This window comes from Hesperophylax consimilis, chromosome 7 (genome assembly GCF_061612785.1).
Source record: "Hesperophylax consimilis isolate HC1 chromosome 7, BYU_Hcon_1.0, whole genome shotgun sequence".
Lineage (NCBI taxonomy): Eukaryota > Metazoa > Arthropoda > Insecta > Trichoptera > Limnephilidae > Hesperophylax > Hesperophylax consimilis.
Window position 1 is genome coordinate 38,675,422 of NC_142842.1, and position 10,899 is coordinate 38,686,320.

The window sequence follows — 10,899 nt, forward strand, 5'->3', positions numbered from 1 at the left end:
CCGTGAGAAAATCACCTCAAGGGCGCTTAGTGGCTTAAGAGAATGTCTATCACTTCCTTTAACCATCTACTGGAATGAGTTTCAGAGAGCTTAACATATCAAAATACAAAATTGAGAGAGTGCATTTGTCCTGAAGAAAGGCTATCGATATTTTAAAGTAAGAAAACAATAACAACTCAAATATTTTTTATTATGTGTTTATTAAACTAATACGCTCTTCCGTGCATCGTGCATCTCATTAAAGCTTTAAAATTTAAAAAAAAAGTAAACCTTAAAAAATTAAAATATAAATTTTGATATACAAAAGTTGTGTACACCAAGTGTTTTGTTTTTATTTAGTTAAAAATAAAATATTACTATACTCTTTCTTCGACCAGTGGTATTAAATTTTCGGGATTTATTTCCTTATCCATTATTGTAGTTCTGATTTATTTACTTAACAAAATAACCAAATACAAGCACGCAGCGTGCCTGCTTCCTTGCGACTGTGAGCGGGCGGGGAGGGGTCGGGGTGTGGCGGGGACTCTGCCGGAACGACTGGACGACAAGTGTGAACAGCTCCATACAACACTATGAGCGAGCGTGTTCCGACACGATTTGAAAACGGACGCGCTGCGCTGGCGATCCATCCGACAAAAAATGTCGGATCCGTTTTCAAATCGTGTCGGACAAGTGTGAACAGCTCCATACATCCACTACAGCCACTAGGGCATCCGTTTTTAAAACGGGACCCGCCTCCGTTTTTAAAACGGAAGTGGGAACGGGCCCTTACACTTTTTCCATGTAAAAAATTAATTCGTCTTTTTTTTAAATCTCCACAGCATTAATTCATTCGCAGAAGAGTAAATTCGCCTCGTATTACCGAATTGGTAACTTTCAATCATCCGTTTTGTCAACTCCGTTAGTTCAGTGTGTGGCTGGTTTTACTGTGATTACTCGCTATCGCTCCCACCCTCACTCTCACCACCCATCACATAGCAAATTTAATATAACAACTTTGAATAGGTGAGATTCAATTCTCAACCAATGAAATATTTATCTTCTTTTAATCGTTTGCCGGTTCGGTCGTTTATATCCATTGCATTACCGACTGCCAAGATGAGTAGCAAACATCTAAGAAAAGGTAAATATTCTTATTATTATTTGCTAAAATAAACACGTTCCATTAATGATGAGATTGTTTTTAACATCTGAGTTATGTCAGATTTGACGGTTGAAAACTTTGTTTTGAAAAATGGAAAACTTTTTTGTTTCATAATAATAATAATATTTCAACAACTTAAGTAGGTACTTATTATCTTATTAATTTTCAGTGTTCTTACATGGTTCTTGCGAGAATGCAGTAAGAATAAATTATGCTGGTACTTAATTATTGATTTTTTTCCTTATTTATCCACGAATACGTATTTTTTATAAAACGAAAATAATTATTTGCTTGTGACGTGTAACATAAATTACATTACGAAATTTGACCTGCACTATTGGTATATGACTATTCCTCGGCTGGCTACATCACAACCTGTTGTTATATGTATATAGGTATGTCTGCTGCTATATACACATGTGTGCTTGCATGCACACATATTAAAAATTATATATAATTATGTACATTTTTACAATCTTATGCTAATTTACTTCTTTCTCCTTTCTAATTTCTATCTTCTACTTTTTATTACAATTTTTCCAAAATTTTAGCTTCATCTATAGTTACTATTTCATATGTTTACACTAGATTTCATATTTCATACAAAGTAATTACACTCAATTGGTCACCATGGCAGGCAGGCAACAGGCAGCCGCCTAGTATGGTGATTCATTATATCTACTTTATGTAAATTTCAAAATAATGTGACATGTATTAAATAAATAAATAAAAAATAAAAAACATAAGCAACATTTTCCACTTACTGTGGTGGTAGTAGGAGATTTTCAAATCCTGTAAGGTTATTCGTAACCCGGGAATGTTAGTCTTTATTTAAAAAAAAACCTAACCATAACTTCATAATTTAACTGTATCCATTTAAACTGCAAAATGGGGGGCCCAGCACAGGCAGAGCACCCAGTGAGGCCCACTATTACTTTTATTTTGCAAATAGTTGTGAATTTACATATTTACACATAGTTTAAAAAACTCAAAATAATCCAGATTAGAGAAATGAGACATATTTTGAAGTGTAATAAATAAAATCAATTTGATTTAATGAGTAATGGTAAATATTGTACAGAAAATAGGGACACGGTTAATACGCAGTTTTTAGAAAAAAATCACTGTGTATCAGTCAGATAACAATAAGAAATAAGTATTTCAGTTTACGAAAATGGAAAATAATGCATTTTAGTAGCAATTTCGAAAAAAAACTGATAATTTTGCGTCTTTTCTTCGCGTCATGTTTTGACATAATAATTTTAAATTGTTTTTTTAGACTAGTTATTTTCTTATTTATTTATATTTTAATTAAACCAAAACTAACAACCAAAGAACTTATTTAAGGGTCATATTTTGTTAAAACAAGAGAAGAAGAAAAAACTAACATTTAAACTTCCACATCAATAACAATGACCGCCAAGTAACAATGGGTTTTAATTTTAACGAAATAATTAAGAAAAACGCAAAAATTTCCGTTTTTAACGAAATAGCAACTAAAATGCATTATTTTCCATTTCCGTAAACTGAAATACATAATTCTCATTATTATCTAAGTACTAAAGTGTCCATATTTTCTGTATATTTTTTACCGAAGTGATTTTCTATCTACAAATTCTTCATTTTCTACGTCTTACTTTAGAGACAAACTCCATTACAATAAAGACTTTCACACACCATACAAGACAGAAAGAAAATATTATACTCAAAAGATTGAACAAATCAAAAATATGGAATTGTTTATTATATAAAGGCCTTCAAATGTACAGCTTAGTTCCCGGTGAAATAAAACATGTACCTAAACTGTAAATTATAAGAAATAAAAAAAATATACAAAAAATAAAGTAAAATAGAAATAAAATATTGTAAATTTAAATACCTATAAAAAAAATTTATGTTTGTATATTATTATTCCACACGAAGTGGAACTATTTTAATAAATAATTTGACGTAAAGATAAAATTCATTCAGAACAAGATTATATCAATGTCTATGCAAATTCCCTATTATTATAACCTCCAACTTCCGACATTTCCCATCCATTCTGATGGCAGCGTGATACACTAGCGCCTCCTAGCGGCGTGAGTTGTGCGCCTTCGTTTTTTCATACATTTTAATAGGTTTTATTTGAAATTGTTCTTTATTCATTTTGCGTTAGTAAACTATAGCAATTGAAAAAAAATAGGTAACCTACATACGACCTTACTGCTTTTTTGCTCATACATAAAAAATATTAAAACGAATATTCACTGGCTTCGATGGTTTGGAAAGGTATTTAGATAATTACCATTAATTATATTTATGGATGCTTTAATGAGGAATTATTAATAATTTATGGTATTTATAATTTATTGTAACTAATTATTTATTATTATACCCGTAAACCGCACACACAGAACCTACTTCTTGGGACATTTCTATATTTTATTCTTATGAATTTTGATCAAAATACAAATTTGAAAACGCAAAACAACGCCACCAAGAACTAAATAAATTTAATTGGCCACGATTGAAAGCAATGTCAACATCAAAACGGAACACTAGCGTCTCTAAGGGCCAGAGTTGTTGACATTGCCGATATTTTACACGAGCTTGACGTAAAAAACAAATAACCGACATACTTAAATTTAAATCATCACTAAAAACATTTCTTTTAAACAACACCTTAAATGAATAAACCTTAAATTTGTTGTCACTATACCTTACATAAATTATATACCTTTGTAATTTATTTATAATTTAGTTACATTTGATAACATGTAATTGTTGGGTTATGTAATATAATGTGTATTTTTGGGTTAGCTGGAAGAAATAGGATGTAACCTGTAAGCTTTACCCTTTGTACTGTGTAGTTTTGTGCAATAATTTTTTTTTTTTAATTTTGAAATTTGAATTTAATTATTAATATAATAATTTTGATAAAATAAAAAAAATGGGTTAGCTGGAAGAAATAGGATGTACCTATTAGCTATACCCTTTGTACTCTGTATTTTTGTGAAATAAATATTTTTTTGAATTTTTGAATCTCCGATTTTATGTCCGGGTTATATCTTCCCCATAGGAAAAACTAAACCCTTACACACACTTTTCCATAAATGATCATCTAGTCAATCAAAATTATGCAAGTGCATTATATAAGCAAAATAAATACAAAACAATACAAGAACAACACGTCAAATCACCAGAGATCAAATGGGAAAATAATTCACCGACTCCAGATATTTTCATATCAGAGGGTACGGCTCGGTAGAACTCCTAACAGGGCCAATAAATCCTACTGATCCCTCAACATAAATATTTAAAAAATCTTTCGTACATGTATTCAAAATGACCGACTTTTGCATCTTTATATATAAATTTTTTGATAGATCTAATACGCCTAAATTTTTAATGATAATATAATAATTTTAATAAAATTTAAAAAAATTGGGTTAGCTGGAAGAAATAGGATGTATCCTATAAGCTTTACCCTTTGTACTCTGTATTTTTGTGCAGTAAATATTTTTTTGAATTTTGAATTTTTTAATTATTATAATAATTTTAATAAAATAAATTTGCTTTTAATACCACATTATTGTATCGGTTTCGGTTCACCCTGAACCATCATCAGGGTTATAGAAAATATATTATACCATAGTAAAAAAAAATTATAAAAATAACCCTGATGAAGTGAGGAACCGAAACGGGTTCGATTTATTTATTAAAAATATATGCAATAAAGTGGTATTAAAAAACTGAAAAGTGTTCACTACATGTGAAAATGTATTATTAATATGCTGGATTATAAATAGAGTATTTGATTATATTAACCTGATATGATTTTAGTTATTTACCCACATTTAAATTTAATATCTATCTCATGACTTATGTTTTTTTATTAGGATCGGTGGTGCCACCCTTCACCGGGAAACTGCGCGTATACAGCATGAGGTTCTGCCCGTACGCTCACAGAACCATCCTGGTGCTGAACGCCAAGAAGTTGGACTATGAAGTAGTCAACATCGACCTCGAGAAAAAACCCGAATGGCTGACCTCTAAAAGCCCTCTTGGTAAAAAAACACTTCTAATAATAATCTGAAATTCTGATCTGGATTTAGTGCAGATAATATTCATATTCGATAATATTAATATGTTATCGGTACTACAAGTATGGAAAATTATAGATAAGATAAACGAATTGCACATCATAGGACCAATTTTCCGTTTTGATTTTGGGTTCGATAACATTATAAATACAATATACCTATTAGGTACTTGAAGCTTGTGCACAACTTTTCTATTTATTTATTGCTTCACTTGGTAAACGACTGATAAAAGTTACTTGTTTCGCGTTAGTTACATAATATTGAAATAGATAATATATTGTATGATATCAGATAAATGATGCATTTGATAGTTTAAAATTGCTTGCATTGATAAGATTTCGGATTTCATTACGTAATACATTCAGGACAAGTCAGGATTTATTTCAGTGCAGAAATTATGGGAATAACTACCAAATGTTTTCCTCGTTGCCCAAAATACTGATGGAGGGAAATAATTATGCCAAGTCGGTGGACATCTTCAATTTATTACTAAATAAATACAAACAATTGTTACTGAAGCAGTTGAATTATGTAAAATCTTGTATAATTTTTACTTGTCCAATGTGAAAGGCCCTAAAAAGGGTATCAATAATTAAATACATGGTATAACATAGAGCAATGCCGCTGAAAGTGCACTTATAACCTCTCTTTTAGTAACAAGCATCGCTTATTTGTAAAGTAGCGTACAAGGGTCCCAACTCTGCGTAGCCAGTGAGACTATGGCATCCCCAATTAGGGTATGTTGTGAGACTGAAGGGAGAAGGGAGGGAAAGAAAATGTGGAAGAGAAGTTCCTGGCTATTCATATCTGGTCATTGCCAACTGTTGATGGCTTTGGCAAGCTTAGTTTAACTATCCTGTCTGTACTGGACACCTACGCCAGTGACACACGTGTTAATGTACAGCAATTATTCTTGTCTCTAAACAGGATGCATGAGAGCATTAAGGAACCAAAAAAATAACTAAATTTTAATTACTACAGTTAAATCCCATTTGAAACATGATACGTGTCCGGTGATAAGCTTCAAAAAGGGATTCGGCGTCGTTAGATACGTGATAACAGTAAATATTCATTTCCTTAATTATTTTAATGATTATGTCCATCCACCTGCTGTCCGTTACACTGTCTGTTCAACATTCTTTTCATAAATTTATTGGGACATAATATGTACTTGCTATCTCAACTTACTATTCTGTCCCGATGATTTTCATTGGATTGATTTCCAAGCATTTCATTATTGTTCTACATTGCCATTGTAGGAAAGGTGCCATCTCTTGAAATTGAAGAAAACGTTGTCATTTACGAGAGTCGGATTACTGCGGAATATCTGGAGGACAAGTACCCTCACCCGAAGCTGGTCTCTTCGGATCCTCTGAGGAAGGCCCAGGACAAGCTCATTGTGGAAAACTTCAGTGCGGTAAAAAGCTCTTGACTCAATAGAGCTTGAATTAATTAATTACAGATGATTCATGCTAAAAAGAATCTAGAAATAAACAGATTACGACTAGTTGTTGTAATAATGAGATGTTTATAGAGTTAGGAATTTATAGCATATTAAAAATTGACTTGGATATATTTCTTTCAGTACCTATAGTTTCCATAAAAAATAGATGAACACAAGAAATGTGATGTACGAGTGTTTTATGATCCAAAAGTCTGACCATCGCATTACATTGGCGGTAATTATTTGCTTAAATTTCACATGCAGAACTGTGTTTGATCCTCATTGGTTTCGATCAAATGTGATGGCGATATACAATCTTAGAAAAGTGTAAGAGAGACAGAGGCTAAGTGAGTGGTGACAATGGTTGCCATTAAATCTGCAAAACATTTCTAGTATTCTTCTTTTTTCTTTATTATTATGTTTTTACCTGTGGCTAATAACTACTCATTAATATATTTAAAAGCTAGGTTTGGTATTACGAGTAAGGGTGCCCGCAAACGAGAGACCTTACTTGCGGCAACATTTTCGTCACAGTTGTCGGCTTCGAATTGAATGCATACACGAGAGACTTTATTTGCGGAAACTAAATATGTATAAGGCGATATAAATATGTACAAAAACACTACCATATCGCTTATGTATGGGTAGTAAGTACTTGATGGAAATATGGTAGTATGTGTAAAATTTGAATTCAGAACAGTCTCCGAAGACTTTAGATGTAATCATTCAGCCGCGGAGAAAGTTGCGGCAACCGCAACTAAAAAGTTTCTCGTGTGCGCTCCTCCATGGCAACTCCATATGCCGTAATGGTTTTTTATTCCCGCAACTGTCTCGGCAACTAAAGTCTCTCATCCGCGGGGGCTCTAAGATATAAGTGGTAATAAACAACTCACTTATATTTTTATTGATAATGGCATGAACGCAATTGAGAAAGGGAAACAAAGATGGTTTGGATATGAAGGGAGTTTCGATATAGAAAGATTTATCAGGAGAATATTATATGCATATTTACAGGAAGAAGAAGTAATAAGCAATTTATTTACGTCGAGTTTGGGTACTGTTACTCCGGGAACCATTTATAGGATAACCAACATCTCTGCTATATGTCACCCCAAATGGTTCGCTACGTTTGGTGATTTAGAAGGAGTACCCGGGTTCATCGGGTGAGGTGTGTTCAGAATGCGCCTGCTCACCACCTGCGTGTGGTGCCAGATCGGGAGAGGTTTGGGGAGACCCTTTGACCTATCCGACTGGTCTCTCAACCCATCACCTTGCGATGCGGACTCCTAGACACGCTGATCCCTAGATTCCTACCCACCCCTTATACCTTTTACCTTCCTAGTACTTCTTCTCCTTCCGCACCTTCCTCTCACTCAGCATACCCAAGAGTATATCATTTATCCCATAAATTAATAAATTAGCCAAATATTATTATGAATTATACGGACATGTGTCTAGTGTGGTAGTCGAAAAGCATGTAAAAAACCTGTATCCAAATATATTTTTATGAATAAAGAAAAAAAAAATTTAATGTGAATGCCAATAATGAAGTGTATAGCAAGACTGTTTAGAGTATGCGGCGTTCTATCCTCCCTACGTACCCCTGTAGGGAAATTGATTAGTTCTAAGTTTTGACAAGACAGCATGGGTAAAATCAACTAATAAATGAATATCCAAATAGAATGTGTAAAAAATGGACTTTTCCAGTTGACAGTTGTGTTTCACAAAGCCGTGAGGGAGAATGACGAAGTGAACGAGGCCCTGATCTCCCAGTTCTACCGGGGTCTGGAAGCCCTGCAGAGGGAACTAACCCAGCGCGGGGGCAAGTTCTTGGGCGGAGCGGTTCCCGGGATTGTGGACTACATGATCTGGCCGTGGTTTGAACGCTTCGGTGTACTGCCCATGTTAGGTGAAACGCGTTTCAACATAGATGAGTCAAAATTCAGTGTACTTGTAAGTAAATTACCAATTCATACATAATTTATGCTTAATTTTGTAGGGTTTATTTCTCATACTTATCCCTACCTAAAATTGTATAGAAATTAATCTAACCTTTAATATTCTCACATAAATCCTATTATACTGTCTCACACTCATAATATATATGAGCTTTGCATATTTAAACATATTGCTCGCATGCATTCCTATTGGAGTCCGAGGCCAAGTCCACATATATTATGAGAGTATATGACTCGTGTGAGATTAGCATTATACTCACATTTTATGTAAAAGCTCCTTGGGCTTGTGTACTAATTAATATTATCAAATTAATTATTATAGTTTGTTTCGTATTTTTCAATAGGAAAAAATTAAGTAGAAGACGGTTTCGGGTAGTTCTACTAGATAATTATTATCAAAAATTCCTTTTCGCTAAACGATTCATTTAAAAAAAATAATAATTTCAGCTGGCCTGGATTGAGGCCATGAAGCAGGACCCCGCAGTAATCCCTCACTTCCTGGAATTGGACATTCATTTCAAATACTTACAATCCAGAATCATCGATCAACCTGACTACGATATGCTTGAAAAGTAAAACATAGATTTATGAAATATTTTTTAGTTATATTTTCTGACCTGTCAAACCTAAGTGCAATTATATTATATTATATTTTGTACTTAGTACTCTCCCTAATACGTATGTTATTAGATTATTTGAGCATCGACATTGTACGACAAATAAATTTTTGTAAAAAATAAAATTAAAATTTCTATTATTTTGATACTGACAATTCCATTAATTAACATTATGTATATACATATACCGAATCTACTATAAACTGAACCATACAAAAAAACACTATCTTACTTATTTTAAAATTATTAAAAAAAATATTATACTACATAATATATGTTTATAATTAAATTCATATGTTACTTTGTTGTAATATTAATTTCTTATAATTAAATTATAATATGTAAATGAAATCCTCAGCACGGGAGATCCCAGTGCGGATATCATTATTTCTATATGTTACTAAGAAAAGAAGACAATAAATCATTATTATTATTATTATTAATAATGTGGAATCCATTAATTTGTATCATTGATTATTAATTGTATGTATGAGCGTCGCTTGGTACCGCCGCTCCGGAGTGTTTGTGTAATTGACGCAAATGAATTGCTGCTGTAAACTAGACCGGCTGTACTTAAACTTTTTCTTGATTGTTTTATATAATATAAAGTGGATTTACTAAATATACTAAAAATATAATCGACTAATGAGCGGTTTCTTCTTTACATAATGCATAATGATAATATTCTTTTGCATGGCTCCTTGATATCTTATAGTGTTAGCTAACATATATATTATTTTATTAAAAAATATTATTTCTTATTCATAAATATCGTTGAAACGCTGACAGCCCTGAATTGTTAATGCCAAGTTGCGATACCTACTCAGCTATTCCAACACTACTATTATCATAGACACCTTCGACTTATGACAGGTCTTATACAAACCTAGTTTAAAGTAGTTCAACTATTGTTACACTGGTATACATTTATTTTCAATTATGCATTGTCTTACTGCACTCATATATCAATAACTGCATCACTTGCAACAGTGTTTTTGTTTACACATTAATTGTTGTTTCATTTATTGCTATTATTATCCTGTTTACCACTGTACGCTTGTAATTCGATAACCACTGTATTATAAAGGCCATTATTTGGCGGTTGAATAAATAAATAATAGCTATCAAATTTTAAAATTCCAATAAATAATGTTTGCACATTTATAAAAAGTTTTTACGGAATTCTACACTTCGTGTGTGTGCTCACACTTACCTAAATAGTGATAAGTATTATTATGCAAGATAAGCTGTTATTTATTTATTTAGAATTAACGACACAAGTGTCATTTACCTACATGATACTTATCAATAGTTATAATACAATATAGAGAGAAGATAGAAAAGAAAACTTATTAGAATATGTAAGTAAACAAGACAAAAGAACATACATTAGAACAAAGTTTATGCATTGCTAAAATCTTTAATTAGTACAGCTTTATGGATAACTAACGTATAACGGATAGCTAACGTGTACCCGGCCTTACTGGGGGTTATCAGAGATAGACATGTACCGCACCACGGACTTTTATGTAGGCTTCTTCCAGATTGAACAAGTTTGAAGTAAATTATTTTGATATATCTCATAAGGTTAAGCCAGCGTAATATTTTTTTAAATAAAGGTGCTTGCATTGCTGAAAAAAATTGTTTTTAC

The 10,899-nt window shown here is 32.3% G+C and overlaps 1 protein-coding gene across 1 annotated transcript; it reads left to right on the top strand.

The window, feature by feature from the left end:
• Positions 1 to 1,065: 1,065 nt before the first annotated feature.
• Positions 1,066 to 9,243, top strand: LOC149422727 (pyrimidodiazepine synthase-like). The gene is made up of 5 exons (XM_089633928.1): positions 1,066 to 1,123; positions 5,026 to 5,193; positions 6,489 to 6,646; positions 8,381 to 8,626; positions 9,079 to 9,243. Exons 1-5 carry the CDS (start codon positions 1,099 to 1,101, stop codon positions 9,205 to 9,207), a joined length of 726 nt encoding a protein of 241 aa, XP_089490054.1. The 5' UTR covers positions 1,066 to 1,098; the 3' UTR covers positions 9,208 to 9,243.
• Positions 9,244 to 10,899: the final 1,656 nt, after the last annotated feature.

Excerpts from the sequence above, each read along its gene's own strand:
- LOC149422727 (XM_089633928.1), top strand. The coding sequence starts at position 1,099 with ATGAGTAGCAAACATCTAAGAAAAG. Across the intron at positions 1,124-5,025 it reads TAGCAAACATCTAAGAAAAG|GATCGGTGGTGCCACCCTTC; the intron begins GTAAATATTCTT and ends TTTTTTTATTAG. Across the intron at positions 5,194-6,488 it reads GACCTCTAAAAGCCCTCTTG|GAAAGGTGCCATCTCTTGAA; the intron begins GTAAAAAAACAC and ends TTGCCATTGTAG.